At 42.8% G+C, this 18,892-nt stretch overlaps 1 protein-coding gene across 1 annotated transcript; it reads right to left on the bottom strand.

Annotated features, from left to right (window-relative positions):
• Positions 1 to 3,642: 3,642 nt before the first annotated feature.
• Positions 3,643 to 18,575, bottom strand: LOC141155503 (mitochondrial ornithine transporter 1-like). The gene is made up of 6 exons (XM_073642370.1): positions 18,506 to 18,575; positions 13,863 to 14,121; positions 9,739 to 9,879; positions 7,346 to 7,512; positions 7,110 to 7,268; positions 3,643 to 3,770 (listed from the first exon to the last, which is right to left on the bottom strand). Exons 1-6 carry the CDS (start codon positions 18,573 to 18,575, stop codon positions 3,643 to 3,645), a joined length of 924 nt encoding a protein of 307 aa, XP_073498471.1.
• Between the last annotated feature and the right edge of the window lie 317 nt (positions 18,576 to 18,892).

Here is an 18,892-nt window from a genome sequence, read left to right as displayed (position 1 = left end):
TCCACAGTGTCTTGTCTCCTTACATTTTCGTGCTTTTATGGGTTTCCTTCTAGAGGCACTGAAGTCTGTCTGATAAATAGCCATCCCATTTCTTCGGTTTTGTTGATATATAGCATCCAACAGATGTACTATGCCGAGATTTTTAAGCTGTAACACAGTATGTATGGATATGTATCACCTTAATTAAAGGGGTTTTCCCACAAACGAAAGTTTATTTTAATCAATAGATCTTGGAATAATAACTTCCACAATTGGATGTGTTTAAATAAACTGTCCCTGCGCTGAGATAATCTTATAAATGTCCCCCGCTGTGTACTGTGTAATGGCTGTGTCTGACCGGTACAGGAACATGGTCTGATCATACCACATCTCCTGGGCGGGGGAGGAAGGAAAAGAGTATACAGACATTACAGCAGGGGATCACAGCTGATTCTTTTTGTGAGGTAAAAACATTTCACTGCCTGTTTTTAAACAATGTTTTACTTCAAAGAAAGAATGACTCTTAATTTAGCGCAAGCAGGAAAAAGTATTTTGTAGTCTGAAGAAGAATTTATGGCTGGCAGGCAGGCAGGCGATGCTGGACATCACTAGAATTAATTAATTGCTTGCCTAAGGCACTACTGCATAAAAAAAAAATTGAATACACTCTTCAACAGTAAAACACCACTCCAGCATTTTTTTTTACCTTTTACTACTGGAGTGGTGTCACCAATATCCTTATTGGTCGTCATCTTCTGCTGTTCTTGGCGTCACTCTGGTCATCTTCTGCTAATTGTTGCCTACAGGATTGCTCCAGCGTTTGCTGGGCGAGCCAGAGGTCAATGTAAGTCCATGAAAGCCAGAACGAGGATCTCATAGACTTCCATTGAGAGCTTGTGACTAGTGATGAGGGAGCGTGTTCTGTTAAGCCTTTCGGCAAGCATGCTCGGGTGCTCGCCGAGTATTTGCAGCGTGCTTGAATGTTATGTTTGGGTCACTCCGTGTGCATGACTTGCGACTGTTTGACAGCTTTAATACATGTGAGGAATGCATAGGAAACATGTATTAAAGCTGTCAAACAGTTGCAAATCATGCATACGGAGTGACTCAAACATATCATTTGAGCACACCGAAGATACTCGGAAAAACACCCAAGCACGCTCGTAAATCTTGAATAACGAGCATGCTCGCTCATCACTACTTGTGACCATCACCACTGGGAAGTATATTACTAGGGGAAAGGGACATGGATTAGTGATACCACTCCAACTGTGAAATAAAAAAAATAAACGCTGGAGTGGTGCTTTGAAAAACAAGTGTCGCCAAGCTCTGCAAATAATCAAATTCTCAAGAACATTGCTCAAATCAGCAGCAAGTGGGAGGAGCATAAAAGCTGGATTGAAAGCCTTTTTTTTTAAGCCACATGCCACCTCAAAAATCAGATCTCGTCTTGTGAGATGCCTCGGTAGTCGATGTGCCAGTTATCGTAATTTGTCGCAAACTGAGAGGGACAGAATCCTTGAACTGAGAGACTCTGGTTTATCACTCCGGCAGATCGCAACAGATGTAGGCCGAGACACATCAACACTGTTCAATGTGATGTGTCCCATTAATCTCCAGACTTGTCTCCCATTCAAAACATCTAGGACATCAATGGTCAGCAATTACGATGTGAGCTGCCAGCAGTGGATCTTGAAGATTTCTGTGCCCAACTGCATTCAGCGTGGCAGATCATTTCTCAGACAAGCATTAATAACCTCACTGATATCATGGCAAGGTGCATGCATTTCTGTGAGTGGAGCTCATACTGAATAAATTGAGATGTTTGAAAAATTGTGTTTCCAGTTTTTCATCATTTGCATATCATTAACGTTTCTATCCATGCTGTGATTTCCATAATCTCATGACCTTTTCCTACTTGGTTTTGCAATTTCAATGTTGAGGAAGTGTAATCTGCCTTCTTTATAGCAGTAATAGTGAGAGCAGGAGCAGACTCGCACTGTAATTATACCAGTCACAATAAGAGCAGTGCAGACTCTGCTCCTGCTCTAACTATTACTGCTATAAAGAAGGCAGAGCAAGCACTCGCTCAAGTCCCCTCAGCCCACCTGTCACTGGGGCTGCTCCCGCGCGCTCTGTGGCTCTGGAATTATAACCACAGTGGAGTGCTCTGCAGACTCTTACACTCCTCTCACAATGTTTGTTAGGAGGCAGAGCGCACACTGTCCTCCCTACTGCTCAAAGTTGGTAGAACTATTGTAAGGGTGGTGGACTATGCTGCAGCATTCCTACCCATGAAGACACCAATCGTTTATTGTGTAATGTGAATTGGGCGTCTTTGGTATATATCGTGTTGTAATGTGGTCATGTATATTGTTAAGTAATTTAGATCATATAGGGACAGATAGTGACGTTAGGGTGAGATAGGATACTGTTAATGTTTGTGATTAGCCCATAGTGGGAGGGGAAAAGTGTTAGGGAAAGAGACTGCTTCCTGTAGTTAGTTAGATAGGGTTTAGAGAAAGAGCAGTGCTGCCGTGGGGTGATCTACAGTAAAAAGGAGACCCAAGGACAGGGATAGTGAGATCCTGAGAAGTGACTGACTAGTCATATTGGCCTTCTGGAGAAGGGTCCATGGATAGGATGCAGAATCACGAAAACACTGAGCTTGCCGACATCTAAGGTAACGGGCCTAAACAGGACTGAGTTTGGGGGTCCCGAGCGGTAGATTCCGTGCACCAGTAATGGAAGAAATGGGACATGGAACAGCTGAGAGAGTGGAGAGACTTGCTGATCAGGACTGTGGCATAGAAGCTGGGTTGTGACGAAGTAGGGTGAAATAGTGTGCCTCACTGGCCCTGGAGTAGACCACAAAGGAAGGATACTGTGTGAATGAAAAGGTTTTGTACTGTAAAAGAAAACGTCCATAAGACTTTGTACCCGCTATCCCTTGTACATAACCCTTACCAATTTAACATTCAGTAAAGACTATTTTTGAACGGCAGTCTCCTTTATTGAACTGTGGAATCCATGGTCCTGGCCGGCCAACACCACCAGCTGCAGGCGGCCTGCACAGGACTAAGTCCCTCATTGCACGAGTATAAATACCCTATCAGGACCCACACTTTCATGTAGCGCGGCGGGTGTAAAAGGAGGAGCTCAGTAACTCGCCCGTGGCTACCACCCGTACCGTGCTACACTATACACAAGATATGATGTACTGATCTAAGTAGATGTTACAGGAAAGTTCAGTATCCATTTTCTGCAGGAGAACCGCAAAATAGGTTGATTAACCCTATAACAATATTTTTTTGCAAATTACATAACCATCTTTAAAATAAAGGGAATAAAAAAAGTTTACTCTTTAATAGTTATGCATAATGCAGGGAGGACACCAAGTTTTACTAAGGCCCGTGATATTTCATTCAGCAAGTTTGCATAAGATTTAGCATCCACACAGTATTCTGAATTTATTATATAATAAATATACATATGAATGGAATAAAACAAAGATCAAAAGAAAGAATAATATTTTAGGTACACAAGCCTATTATTATTCAATCTACATGTAAAGACGAGTAAAATGTCCGATTTTCAAGTTCGCAATACAAAAATACAGATGACAACAGAAAAAGAATGATGTGGAAACACTGTCTTCTTCACTCAGTTCTGGTTAGATGACCATTTTGTAAGAGTCCTTTTAGTCATTTCATAGGCCAAGAAGAGAGCAGCATTGGAGGGGAATGACCGGATGATGGTGGGTATTAGTCCACTGTAAAGAGTGATGAATCCTGTATGTGGAAGTAGTAGATGGTTAGGAAAGCAGAGTCATAAGGATTAAAGCCTGGTGTATCTCATAGCCCCCATGTCAATTCAGCAAGAGCATCTGCGTTAGGCCTTATTCACACATCAGTGTGTAGTCAGCATTTTCCTCAGTAGTTGTGAGTCAAAATCAGGAGTGGCAAAAAAAATTGGACGTCTCCGGTGTTTTGGAGCCACTTCTGGTTTTAGCTTAAGGGGCATTTACGCTGCAAGATAATAGTGAATGAGTGGTAAAAATGATTGTTTGACAATTATCTTGCAGTGCAAACAGGCTGTCCATCACCCAGCATGAGGTTAACCCATTATATTTAAGTCATCGGCCTTATCCCTGCCTTTGATGCAGGCTCACACGCTGAGCCTACATCTTTCCCTGCACTTGATGGCCTATTTAATCAGCCATCAAGTGCTTCTAACAGTCATGGGTGGTCAGAGACCCACCTGCTGCTGTTAACCAGTTAAATGCCGCTGTGAATCACTGATAGCAGTATTTAACATGTGCAGACAGGAAGCACCGACACTCCCGTGACGTTATCACAAGGTGCTGATGGTTTGTCATGACAGCTGGGGGTTTGCTGATGCCAGTCATCACGGCCCTCCTGTGAACGCCGGCCGGCCCGTGCCGGCACTCAGAGGATTGTGCTGAAGCACCGCTATGTATGGCACAGGTGATTGGACAATCACAGCTTCAAATCCCCTAAGGGAACTTAAAAAAAAAAAAAGTTTTAGAAAATTTAAAAAAACAACAAATACACGAAAGTTCAAATCACCCCCTTTTTTGAGCCATAAAAAATATATATAAATAAAAAACACATATCAAAATCTAAAATAAATTAATATGATCAATAAATGGCGCAACGAGAAAAAAAAAAAATCAAAAACGCCAGGCGAGATTGGTGTGGAAAGCACAAAAGATCATTCTCAGCTGCGCATTGCCCTGTGTAAACAAAAATCGTGCCGCTGAGAACTATGGCAGCCTATGTGCATTGAGGGATCTAGTATAGATTGCGCATCGTTTACTTTGGTCTGCCTGTGTAAACAGACATTTCAATGACAACCAATCAGCAAAAGTTTTCCAATCAATGGCCATGTTGTGCCGCTGGTCAGTCTGTGTAAATGGACCTCTAAGGCCCCGTCACACTAAGCGATGCTACAGCGATCCCGACAACGATACGACTTGTCAGGGATCGTTGCTGCGTCGCTATGTGGTCGCTGGTGAGATGTCAAACAGTCAGATCTTCCCAACGACGCAGCAACGATACGGCGTCCCGTAGCGACCTGTATAACGATGTCGGCGGTCGTTGGGACCCTGTCACATAGCAGCTACTCAGACGATTCAGACCTCGATGAGGGACGACTTCTCAGTTCTGAGTCGCCAACAAGGTCGTTGGTATGGTGTCAAACACACCGATGCATGCTACCCAGCGGGACCTCAACGATCAAAGAAATGTCCAGGCCATTTTGACACGACCAGCGATCTCACAGCAGGGGCCTGGTCACTACTACGCGTCAAACGTAGCGAGATCGCTGCTGAGGTCGCTGTTGCGTCACAAAACTTGTGACTCAGCAGCGATCTCACTAGCGATCTCGCTTAGTGTGACGGGGGCTTTAGAAACAATGATGAAACAATGACACGTGAATAAGACCTTTGGTGGAGTGCTCCTGCCGACAAAGCATCGGCTTTAACCCAGACCAATGTTATGCTATGGTGCTGTAAACATGTCCAATTTTCCCTTGGACAGAGAGAAGAAAAAAAAAATTGCTGCATGCCTGAGTTTGATCCGATATTCAGATTACACTTAGGCTATGTGCCCACGATGCAGAAATGAAGCAGAAAATTTCTGCAGCATTTCTGCATCTCCCTGGCAGAAAAAAACGCATGCAGATTGTGCATGCGTTTTTCCTGGAGAATACATGCGGATCCACATGCGTTTCCGCATGCAGATTGACAAGCACTTTCCAGGCGATAGCATCACTTGGAAAGTGCTTGAGAACTGGGTCACACTGTATAAATCCATGCAAACATCATGGATTTATACAGTGTGAACCGTAAAAATTAAAACAAATAAAGCTATACTCACCCCCGAGGCCCCGGCGTGGCTGCAGCGCTGCTTCCTTGCTGGTTCCCGGCTGCCGGCATATCGCGAGACAGAGCGGTGAAGGGCCTGCGGTCACATGACTGTGACGTCACCGAAGGTCCTTCAGCGCTGCCGGCATTCAGAGAGAAGACGCCGGACAGGTGAGTATAAACTTTATTTGTTAATTTATTCTTTTTTTACAGGTACAATGGTACCCAGGTCTGGATGAGAGTCTCCTCTCCTCCAGAACTGGGTACCATCCGCACATAGAGACGCATAGAAGCCGCTTGTAAAAATGTACAGTCGCGGTTTCTATGCGTCTCAATGCAAGTCAATGGCGGGAGTTCCGCTGCACTTCCGCAAAATTAAATGACATGCTGCGGATTTTTGTATGCAGCATAAACGCTGCGGAAAAATCCGCAGCATGTGCATAGAACATGCGGAATCCCCTTGGGGACCATGGGGTGCGGATTACCTAGCGTTTTACAAGCGTTTCCGCTGCGGAAATTCCGCAGCATAAACGCTTGAAAAACACTACGTGGGCACACAGCCTTAGCTATGCAAGTCAATGAATGCGGATGACATCTGAGTGCAGTCCGATTTCCATAAATAAAGCAAAATTATGTGTCTCATACAACGTCTGTTAGATTATATTCACATGTTTTAATTTGTAAAGTTCTGTAGAATTTGTGGGCGCTGTAGAAAATAAAATTATTAAGTGTTGTGGTTTTGCACCAAAAACACTTGGTACAATACACATTTTTTTTCTGCATCTCTACTCTTGTATTTTTCATCCATTCATTTGAAAGGGTGAAAATCACTGCAATAACGCTGAAAGAATCAACATCCTCTGTCTAGGGAAAAATGCAGCAATGTCCAGAAAAAAAATGCAGCGTGTGCATGAGATTTTAGAAATCTCAGATTATACTGGTACAGTAAAATGCTGCATATGTTACACACCAAATACGCTGCAAAAATGCCACATGTGAACATACAACAGTTAAGGTAATATAGGAGGGTGAACAAACTAAAAGGTAAAGATAAAAAGTGTTAAGGGGGTCCTATAATTTTTGCATTTGGTTTCACTGCCTGATTCTTAAGTTCCCCAACATCCTCTGTTGCGAGAGAGTGCAGAGACCCCCATACACATCAGATGGTCAGAGTCCAGACAAAATATACAGGTTCAGCTTATTAGATGTATATTATACAATCCACAGAAATATGGGTGCTCACCTTCTGTCTTCAAGATATGCAGGAAAGAGATAAAGAAACCTCCAGTAGGAGATGCTACAGGTAAAACCTGAATTCTTGACTTCACAGAATCCACTGGATATACACAAAGCCAAAAAAAGGACCCACCTACACCTCCACTTACTGTGACCACTAGTGCACCTGTAAATACATACAGCTATGTCTTAGATACAACTTCATAAAGGAACCAAGCCCAAAGAGGAGTTCTTACCCATTACCTGGTTGATCTTGGGAATTTCGATTTAGAATACTGCTACTCAGCTCATAGCCACCAAAAAAGAAGAAATACCCTGGAATTTCCCGCAGCCACGTGCTGCTGAGTCCACGGAAAAGGCCACAAACACCTTCTGTTTTTAGGATATCAGAAACAATGGAATATGGCGTGCTACAATATTAAAAAAAAAGCAGTGATGAGACTGAATTAAGAAATCAGTGGTAAATATGTACTTTGATTGGCAATCCAGTATTGTAAGGCCGAGTGCACTGCGTTGTGAAAAAGTACTGCTGCATGCTACACTACACAACTTTGTATAGCAGAATAAAGAAACTGTTCCACCTGCAGGAGGTTGAACTTCAAATGCTTTATTTCTTGTTGTGTAGGAAGAGGGGGGGGGGGGTTACAGCTCTTACTGGACATTGAATGACACTGTGGCTTTAAGAGACCATGCTTCCCTCTGATTATTGCTCTTGGACTTGCTGTTGAAGGGAGAAGAACCAGGAAGTGAGAGGTGTGTGTCTGAGGTAACAGACAGGATGTTTGACTGTGTCCTGATAAGTAGAGATAATAAGACGACTTGATTATGTTCTCTGGGGAAAAGAGAAAGTCTGGACTATTGCAAGATTACTTTTGGACAAAGTCCTGACAAACAAAGAGCTGCATTGCTCCTCCTGAACAGCTTCCCTGAAGATTGGGGACTGGAGGTAACATAACACAGTGTTTCAGCCATCCCTTGTCATTGGGAGGGGAATAAGACTTGCCTGACTGGAAGAGAGAAGAGACCAAATCTACAGGAGGAAGAACTCAAGCATAAGTCATCCGGCTCAGCTACAACAGAACCAAGCAGCAGTTGTCTATCTATTCCTAAACTGCACAATTGAGTGAAACACTGGTACAGTACTATGTGAGGATGTAGCTCAGTTTTCTCTTTAGTTAGGACGCTGTAGCAGAGTGGACTGATTAGCAGAAAACCCAGATAGTATAAATCAGGTTTACAAACTACTTTCGGCTAATTCACTGGTTTGTATTGTACTGCCATTGCCATAGCTGAAGCATAGTTTTGTGATATGCGGCAGCTATTTCTCCTTCTATTCATGTTATTAACATCATTTTTATAAAAACTTATTTTTATCTTCCGACATATATCCTCTTTTACTTAAAGACGGTGTTTTGAGTCTGCCTCCTCGTGTGCTGAGCCATACTTGAATCCTGCCTTGTGGTGTTCTTTGTGAACACTCACCGGCATTCTTAATTTACTATAGTTGATCTAGAACACTGGTGTGCATGCAAAATGACTTTTTAATACATCAAGAAATCAAGCATTTGAAGTTTTACCTTTTGGAGTTAGAACACACTCTTCATTATTCTATATTGAAAATGCCAGGTCAGAGCAGGTTCCCTGCACCGAGGAGCTTCACTTTTCTTACTCTGGTGAGCTGGACTTCCATCAGTTCTATGGTATTTTTTTTTTCCTTCTGACAAAATCCCTGAAGGAAGCTTTCCATGCAAATATGTAACACTGGAAGGCTAGGGATAGACAGCCATAGATTCTCTCATCCGAGACAAAGTTATGGAAATGACACGCTGATTAAACTCTGATCAGAGTTTGATCAGTGTCAGCATAGTGTGATCTGATTCTCCATTGTGTTAGTGCGTGGAAATCGAACTGCACTCAAAATGTCAACCAAGTGTAGTCCGATGATTTCCACAGACTCATTGACTTGTATGGCCAAGTGCGATCCGAATATTGGCTCACACTCGGGCATGCTGCGATTTTTTTCCTTGGACTGAAGAGAAAAAAAAAAAAAAAAGATTGGACTTGTTCACGGCCCCATAGAGTAACATTGGTCCGAGCGGGATCTGATGTTTTGTCAGACCACACTCGTACAGATTATATACTGGTGTGAGAAAGCCCCAAGACCTCTTCCCTCCCATATCGCTGTATAACTGCAAATTTCTCTAGCAACACTATTGGTTGCCTCTAAGCCTTGTTGGAAACATAGCGCCCAATTCATCATTGCATTTCTGACACTTTTTTTGGCGTGACAACCTCTCAATTAGTTACTTATTGATGTGCAACAAATTTGTCAAACGATTTGCAAGTTGTCTTTTGTGCTTTAGTTAGATGTCTGATTTTTACCTCCTGCCACAGCAGGAGTTACTTTGTGTTATTTTTTTTCGGTTTTGATTGATAATGGGAATTACCAAGAGGGGATCCCTCTATGATGTCCATATGACCTAATAGGGTATATAAAAAATATTTGTTATGCAACTACTCCCTTATGATGTCTTGACGCACAAAAGAAAAGAAAAATTTAAAAAAGAAGGCAACTGGACAGTAAAAATCAGCAGTGTTTCATTTTCTTCTGCCTACTTAACAGTTGTAATAATGACCTCTTAGGTGGCATGCCCTTGTATCCAGATATGCGCATTTCATGCAGTGTTTGCATACGGCACTTCACCAGTTCTGTTGGACAAAGGACCAGGGAGGAGACGACAGACGCTAAGGAGCCTGCAGTAGCCTTGTGGTAGTCTCTAGAGGGAATAAGATTAGAATAAAGCATAATGACTGACAATACCCCTAAATAAAAGGGTCAGGATATATAGGCTGCTCAGCTTACTTGTAACTAGAAAACTAACATATAAATCAATGAAAAAACAAAAAAATATAATTACTACAGTAGTATCCAATATACTTTGAAGTTATACTAAATAAAATGTACAATGTAGAATATAAAAATTTAATAAAATAATAAGCTAAAACAGACATTAGTAAAAACAATTACTGAACCCTGACTGATGTCAAACTGTAACTGAGATAATTACTACAGTAGTTTTCCACTAAAATTCAGAAACTACATAAAAAAATTCCTAAATAGACATCAGTACAATTACCAAATACAGTAGCACAAGCCAAGTACTATGTTTTTGCGTTGTCCCTATATCTAGCCATATCAACTAATCAAATTATACTTTTTTTTTTATATAGTTCTTTTTTATTACATCATTTGAAAGAAAAAAAAAAATCCTGTGGCAATCCCCCCCCCCACACATGGGACCTGATCACTGATGTGCAACAGTGATCAGAGCACAGGGGCCAGAGGCTGCACGCATTAAGGTGGTGTGTATACAGTGGGTACGGAAAGTATTCAGCCCCCTTTAAATTTTTCACTCTGTTTCATTGCAGCCATTTGGTAAATTATAAAAAGTTCATTTTTTTCTCATTAAAATACACTCTGCACCCCATCTTCACTGAAAAAAAAAACAAAATGTAGAAAATTTGCCAAAGTTATTAAAAAAAGAAAAACAAATATCACATGGTCAGAAGTATTCAGACCCTTTGCTCAGACACTCATATTTAAGTCACATGCTGTCCATTTCCTTGTGATCCTCCTTGAGATGATTCTACTCCTTCATTGGAGTCCAGTTGTGTTTAATTAAACTGATAGGACTTGACTTGGAAAGGCACACACCTCTCTATATAAGACCTCACAGCTCACAGTGCATGTCAGACCAAATGAGAATCATGAGCTTAAAGGAACTGCCCAAGGAGCTCAGAGGCAGAATTGTGGCAAGGCACAGATCTGGCCAAGGTTACAAAAGAATTTCTGCATTACTCAAGGCTCCTAAGAGCACAGTGGCCTCCATAATCCTTAAATGGAAGAGGTTTGGGACCACCAGAAGTCTTCCTAGACCTGGCCATCCAGCCAAACTGAGCAATCGTGGGAGAAGAGCCTTGGTGAGAGAGGTAAAGAAGAACCCCAAGATCACTGTGGCTGAGCTCCAGAGATGAAGTAGGGATATGGGAGAAAGTTTCACAAAGTCAACTATCACTGCAGCTCTCCACCAGTCGGGCCTTTATAGCAGAGTGGCCCAATGGAAGCCTCGCCTCAGTGAAAGACATATGAAAGCCTACATAGAGTTTTCTCAAAAACACATGAAGGACTCCCAGACTATGAGAAATAAGATTCTCTGGTCTGATGAGACGAAGATAGAACTTTTTAGTGATAATTTTAAGCGGTATGTGTGGCGAAAACCAGGCACTGCTCATCACCTGCCCAATGCAATCCCAACAGTGAAACATGGTGGTGGCAGCATCATGCTATGGGGGTGTTTTTCAGCTGCAGTGACAGGATGACTGGTTGCAATTGAAGGAAACATGAATGCAGCCAAGTACAGAGATATCCTGGATGAAAACCTCTTCCAGAGTGCTCTGGACCTCAGACTTGGCCAAAGTTTCACCTTTCAACAAGACAATGACCCTAAGCACGCAGCTAAAACAACAAAGGAGTGGCTTCAGAACAACTCTGTGACCATTCTTGCCTGGCCCAGCCAGAGCCCTGACCTAAACCCAATTGAGAATCTCTGGAGAGACCTGAAAATGGCTGTCCACCAACGTTCACCATCCAACCTGACGGAACTGGAGAGGATCTGCAAGGAAGAATGGCAGAGGATCCCCAAATCCAGGTGTGAAAAACTTGTTGCATCATTCCCAAGAAGACTCATGGCTGTACTAGCTCAAAAGGGTGCTTCTACTCAATACTGAGCAAAGGGTCTGAATACTTATGACCATGTGATATTTCAGTTTTTCTTTGTCAAGATGGGGTGCAGAGTGTACTTTAATGAGAAAAAAAATGAACTTTTTAGAATTTACCAAATGGCTGCAATGAAACAGAGTGAAACATTTTAAGGGGTCTGAATACTATCCGTACCCACATTAAAATTACAAGAAATTTAAAAAAATTTAAAAAAATCCTGCGCGGACTCTGATCAGTGATGCGCACCACAGAGCAGCACTCAGCAGCTGCAGTACAAACTCACGGAGGCGGTGCGGAGTGAAAAAAAAAAAAAAATAGGCAGGAAAAATAAGTCATGAGCCAAAAGTGAACATGGATGCCTGCCGATCAGTGATGTGCATCAGTTATCAGGGTTGAAAGACTGCAGGGCACACACAGACGTGTTACAAAAAATAAACCGATGGGAGAAAAAAAAAAAAAAAAAAAAAGGGGCAAAAATCAAACACATATGCAAAATCAGTGACTTTCGAGAGGGGATGTGGGGATAAAAGATTGGGGGTAAGAGTGAGTTAGAGTAAGGCTGGGGACAGGAACAATTCAAAACCCAAGGAGCAGTCTCTGATTAGGAGGCTGTTATGGCATACTAGATGGAGGCCTGATGCCATCGCGTCGGGAGGGCGGTAATGTCACGATGGGGACAGGCTTTGCAGCGTTGAGAATCTCTCACCCCCATGTGCTCACCCACCCACTTATCCACTCTCTCTTTCCCCCCCATGTGCTGACTTCTCCCGTCTGTGCTCTCTTCTTTGACCTGTCTACCCCATGTGCTATCCTCATCTGCTGTCTCTCTCCTTCCTGTGCTGTCCCGTTTGAGCCGTCTCCCCCTGTGCTGTCTCTCTCCCCTCTGTGCTGTTTTCTCCTCTCATGTGATCTCTTCTTTGACCTGTGTACCCCATGTGCTCTCCCCCTTGTCTGCTCTCTCTCTCTCCACCCCTGTGCTGTCACCTTCCCTCATGTGTTCTCTCGTTTGAGAACACCGCCGGGATCAGCCGAATAATTCACTGCGCCTGCGCGGAGTTCATGCAGGTGCAGTATGTCAGATCGCCGCCATCTTTGTGCAAGCAGATAGCAGCGTGACATTAAAACTGGGCATGCGCTCCTCCTGTACAAAGATGGCGGCGGTCAGTGAACCATTCGGCTGATCCCGTGTTCCGCTAGTGGTACAGCGCAAGAGGCTGGTACCACCAGCGGTTTCCATATTGAGATACCCATCACTTGGGTGTCCCAATATGGCAGTCGGCGAACTTCCGCCGCTTGGAATTCTGGGATCCGGAAACATCTGGACGAAGCAGGATGTGAAGACATTAAAAAGGTAATTATATTATAGATAGTTTGCGGCACCACAAGTCCCAGCAGGATAGCGCAGCTAGGAACAATGACTGCTTTTCCACACTGAAATGAGGCGGGCAGCTCGGTCACAGAGATGGTCAACTGACCTCCTGCACTGTGATTAGTCTGTTCAACATCACTGTCCGATCACACCAATCAGCGCCAGGGGCAGCAACGCCAACATATCCCAGCAGCAGCTTATAATCGGTGCTGTGACAGGACCAATCACCAATATTTTAAGCATTTTTATTGGTTTTTCACTCCACATTACTGCAATTTGTTGGTCAGAGTTGACCGACCAATTCTAGTGATCACCAATGTTGAAGGTAGCAAACCCTCTCCCATAGGCAATGAGAAAGGATGCCCTAATATCAGGGACAGCAGATATCTTTAATCGGTGACCATGTCGTAAGACATGGTGACCGGTTTCCCCATGACGTAACTGTACGTCATTTTGCTGAAATACCTTCCTGATCATGACGTACATTTACGTCATATGTTGGAAAGGTCTTTTCCGTTCTTTTTTATTGGTCACATATTGGTGTAACAAAGAAATGAAAAAGGAGCTCCAATAAAGATCCGTATTAAAGAAAAAGGTAAAGGAGCACACACCTAAGCTGTGACGGATCTTGCATCCCCAGGAGATGACACACAAGATTTTGACAAAACCCATAGCATGCAAACAGCACTGCATTTTCTGACACATTGGCCAACAAAGCAGGGACAGTGCCATGATACAACCCGCGCAATCCCTCTGTGTGGTATGTTCTCACAGTGCAGTCCAAAAAACCTCGATACAAGGATGGGAATGTCTGCATCTTAACCTTGACCGTGTCAAAGGGCTGTCCAGTGATAACACATGCAACACCACCTAAAGAAAAAAAAAAAGAAAAAATAAGTCATGTAGAAAATAAAATTACATAAATCCATGCTATACTTAAAAGGGGTTGTCCGGTGAAAACACGTCTTCATTTATCCACAATTTAGGTGATAACTTGTTGATCGGTGTGGGTCTGACCACAGAGACCTACACTGATCAGCAGATAGGGGAACTTTTATCCCCATTAGAATTGCTGCTCCTCCTTTCATTTCCCAACGCGCTTCTGATTGCTTGACTTTTTCCTGCAGCCCTAATAGAGTCCAACTTGCCAAGATGTCTTGTAAAAGGTTTAAAAGATCCCCGATCTACTGATTGGGACACCCACTGATCAGGAAGTGATCACCTAACCTGCGGATAGGTGATCACTTAGTTTTAACTGGAAAACACCCACCCTTAAAATGAGGGACATAAGGGTTGCTGTAATGCAGAATATCAGCATTGGTTTTAGTTAAGTGTATGAGCACTATCTTGGCAAAGTCAGATGTAATGACTTGTCGGTTACCAGTCACATTGTATTGGGAGATCAGTCTTCATCATGTGATTAACACAAATACCTTCCCACTTCCCATTTACAAGGGCTCAAAATAGAGGGATATATTTTAGCCTAGAGGGGGTATAGTTTGGCCTAGGACAGTTTATCCCCAGTGGTGTACTCTGGCCTGGGTCAAACTATACCCAGGTTTAATCTGGACAGGGGTCAACTTGGCCTGTTACACCGGGCCTCTACTGGGTCAAATGCCACTATAGCCATCAGTGAAATTATTACCACAATTACACTGCATTACAAATACACAAGTTTAGGCAATAAAAAGTTTGGTGAGACCACTTAATTAAAAAGGGTTTTCCCATAAACAAAGAACATTTTAATCAATAGATCTTGGAATAATAATAATTTCCACAATTGGATGTGTTTAAATAAAATGCTCCTGTGCTGAGATAATCTTATAAATGTGCCCCTGCTGTGTACTGTGTAATGGCTGTGTCTGACCGTGCAGGGACATGGTCTGATCATACCACAGCTCCTGGGCAGGGAGGACGCAAAAAAGTATACAGACATTACAGAAGGGGATTGCAGCTGATTTTTTTCTTTCTGTGAAAAAAAAAAAACAGGTTTATAAACAGGCAGGGAAATCTCACAGAATCATCTGCGATCCCATGCTGTAATGTCTGTATACTCTTTTGCTCCCCCCCCCCCCTTGCCCAGGAGATGTGGTATGATCAGACCATGTTCCTGCACGGTCAGACACAAGAACATATTTTTCTTAATACATTCAATTCTGGAAATTATTTGTACTCCAAGATCTATTGATTAAATGTTTGTGGGAAAACCTCCTTTTGAAAATGTGAAATAATTTTCTTATAGGTCCAATACTGTAAATAAAGCTCCTAAAAGTGAACAATTTAGCTGGACTAATGTCCAAAATCAAAATACTATACACCAAGACAAATAAGAAGAAATGCTTGATATACAGCCATGTCTTATTTACTCTAGGCCGTTCACACAGGATGCATTCCAGCCAATAACACAAGTTTCCCTATTGTGATGCTCTTTACTTCTATTTTTAAATTATATGAGCTGTGCATTACTATGATTACCACCTAATACTTAACATTTATGTAATGTGTAAAAAATACCCTAGATGAATAAAAGTGTGCGGACAAAACATTACATGTAAATACATCGTTATGTGATGTTTGTTAAATTCGGTAATAAAATGTATTTTTTCCTTTTGTCTGTAAAATGAAGCTGCTTTATATGGAACGTCTTATATTCATATTAATCAATTTCTTTGTTATCATACTTTATATATACACATGTATTGACTGACACTATATACAATGTTTTTTTCCCCCTATAAAATGCACAGATGGTATACACCTGTTGCAGAGTTTTTTGACATGTTGCATCCCATTTACATGGTGCTGTTTTTACATTATTAGGCTTTGTTCCCACGATGAGCTTTCGGTGAGTTTTTGACGTCGTGTATTTTTACTTTGTCAAATACGCAGCGTCTTACAGTTTAAGCCAAGTGGATGGAATTTATAGAAGTCTCCTGCCCACTGTGTTTCTTTATTTCCTTTTTATTCAGCGTAAACTGACCTGAATTTTAGGTGCAAATTTTTGCCACAGATTTGCATTAGATGCGGAAAATCCGCATGTTAAGAGAAAAAAAAAAAAAAAAGCATCAAAAAGGGTGTCACAAACCGATCAGAGCCACGTGCCCCTGATCCTTCCTCACAACCCGTGCTGACGGGTCTCCGCGACGTCCGGTTGGCGACGTACTCATCCGCTAGCTCCGCAGCAATTCTGGCATCTTGGGGTTTCCGGTCCAGGACATATTGTTGCACTTGCTCCGAGCAAATGTTTAAGAATTGCTCCTTGAGGAACAGATCCAAGGTTGCTTCGTCGGGATTGTCTATCTCTCCCGCTGCCCATCTGTGAAGCTGGACACTCATCTGGAGCAGAGTCTCTACGTGGCTCTCGGTCGGTCGTTTCCTCAGGCTGAGGAATTTCACTCTGTACACCTCAGGCGTGAGACGGTACATCAGGATCAGCTTTAATGAGGTCATAGTCCTGGTGCTGGGCTGCAGGGAGTGACGAGAAAACGTCCAGGGCTCTCCCTCTTAGCCTGGTGGACAGGGTGCATGCCCAGTTTGCTTTGGGTACCTGGTACTGGAGACACACCTGTTCAAACCCTTTCTGGGAAAGGTCCAGGTCTCCGTCCGATTCCAGGACAGGCAGAGCCTCTGAGCGCAGCTTAGCTTTTGGGGCTGCTGGGGTCTGTGCTGTTTGAGCCGGTGGGTCCTGCCGGCTCCGCAGCTGGGCTAACTGTAGCTGGTACTGCCTCTCCTCCTTTCTTTCCTGGGCATCTCGCTCAGCTTGCCACTTTCTCTCCTGGGCATCTCGCTCAGCTTGCCACACGTGGAGCACGTCCTGGCTCTGCTCCTGCTGTCCATCTCTCAGAGCCTGGAGGTAGGCCTGCATAAGAGCGTCCAGGGCCGGGTTACTGGCCCCTCCAGCTGGAGCTGTGGATTGCATAACAGAATGTCCAGGATTTTTGTGGGTGTCGGGGGCACTTCCACCCTCCTCTGACACCTCAGTCTTGTCAGCGACTGGCACCACACTGCCACCTTCCATCTGCTCAGCGTCCCCTCTGGTAGCACTCATCTGGGAACCTTTGCTTCTGAGGCAGTATGCCATCCACCAGAGACCGTAGCCAAATAAAAGATAGGACAGAAAACTAAGAGGGGGAAGGGTACAGTATCGCACACACGCTTTCACTGTATACTATGTCTGATCTACTAACTAGCACCGAGCTCAGTTCACAGATATCCAAATCCCACCCGCTGCCACCAATTGTCACAAACCGATCGGAGCCTCCAATTAGCTATTCCTCATTGCCATGATTCAATTAGCTCCCCCATACTCTTGTCAGGAATAGGCGTTTGCACTACAAAAGGTATATATCCTAGCTGACCTGTATTCAATTCTCTCCTGGGGTCCTTTGAAGTCAGACAGACTAGCATTCCTGCCGAGACCTTCATAACTGGGAATATGAATTTCCAGTCCCTGGCCTCACCACAAAGGGTATTAAAAAAACACAATGAAAAACGCAAGTAATTTAAATAGGTGCAGAATAGTGCATAAAATCTGCAGCATCAAAAACTCACCAAAATCTCATTGTGGGAACGAAGCCTTATTGATTGATTCCTTCCTTCCCTTTTCTCCCCCCACCCCCTCTCTTTCGGTGATCGATAATTTAAATTATTGAAGGTCTGTTTAAAGAAGCACTTCTCCCATCAAAGTTATTATCCTCTTAATATATTGCAATCACCACATTATATTGCAATATGTACTTACAATTCCCCCCCCCCCTTGTTTTTTTGTAGTCTGTAATGGTTTTCATTTATGCGCATGCTTTTATTCTTTATTATTCTTTTTTTTTTTTTAAATTAAGAATTCAATTGTGGATATCCTTTCCAATCATGCGACTTTCACCTTCCTCCCAGAAACTGTAAATCACAGATCAGCAGCATCTGAGACTGCTAGATCAGCTGCCGAGCTGTGATTGAGCACCTTCCTCCCAGGCGTTGCCATTCAAGATAGGACTGTGAAGAAACGCACAGTTGCAGTAAAATCAGAGACTTCACATACTGCGCTCCAGAAAACAAACAAACGTGAATATCTCTTCAATGGAGTGAAAGCGCAAAATAGAAAAAAAAAAAAGCAGTAGAATAAGGAAAGCTCAGGTTTTTTTTTTTCTTTTAACAATGTGTATAACTGAACTTTCTTTCATTAAGACTGTCTAATACTTTCTGGCATCTTAAAAGGTGTGGATAGTAATTTGTGTTTGCTCTTCTCCTTATCACTCACCCATTGCTCCTGATGTCGAATTAATCAAAACCTGTACTAAATGTGACGGATGGCTTTGATCAGGTGACATATTGACCTAGAAAAAAAAAATAAAAGATCATATTAAGGCTGTGTGGCCATGATGAGTTTTTGACGCTGTGCATTTTCGACTGATAATAAACCTCATCCCCTCTGTGCTTTTTTACTCCGCGTAAACGGACCTACAACATGCCAATTTCTCTTGGGCTTTATGTGCATATTTTTTCACCATAATCCTGCATTAGATGCAGAAAATCTGCATTTTTAGTGCATTTCAGCACCGGAAAAGCATCAAAAACGCACGGAATCCGCACATGACTGTATCAATAGCGTTTTTTTTCATAGCCAAATACCAGGAAGTATCAAAAA

The sequence above is a fragment of the Phyllobates terribilis genome, unplaced genomic scaffold (assembly GCF_046119375.1).
Source record: "Phyllobates terribilis strain yellow unplaced genomic scaffold, ASM4611937v1 Scaffold_7__3_contigs__length_470593459, whole genome shotgun sequence".
NCBI classification, from domain to species: Eukaryota; Metazoa; Chordata; class Amphibia; order Anura; family Dendrobatidae; genus Phyllobates; species Phyllobates terribilis.
The sequence above is the reverse complement of the archived record's forward strand: the minus strand, read 5'-3'. Positions and strand labels throughout refer to the sequence as shown.

Excerpts from the sequence above, each read along its gene's own strand:
- LOC141155503 (XM_073642370.1), bottom strand. The coding sequence starts at position 18,575 with ATGTCACCTGATCAAAGCCATCCGTCACATTTAGTACAGGTTTTGATT. Across the intron at positions 7,513-9,738 it reads AAGGGCATGCCACCTAAGAG|CACGCCATATTCCATTGTTT; the intron begins GTCATTATTACA and ends TTAATATTGTAG. Across the intron at positions 7,269-7,345 it reads AAATTCCCAAGATCAACCAG|GTGCACTAGTGGTCACAGTA; the intron begins GTAATGGGTAAG and ends ATGTATTTACAG.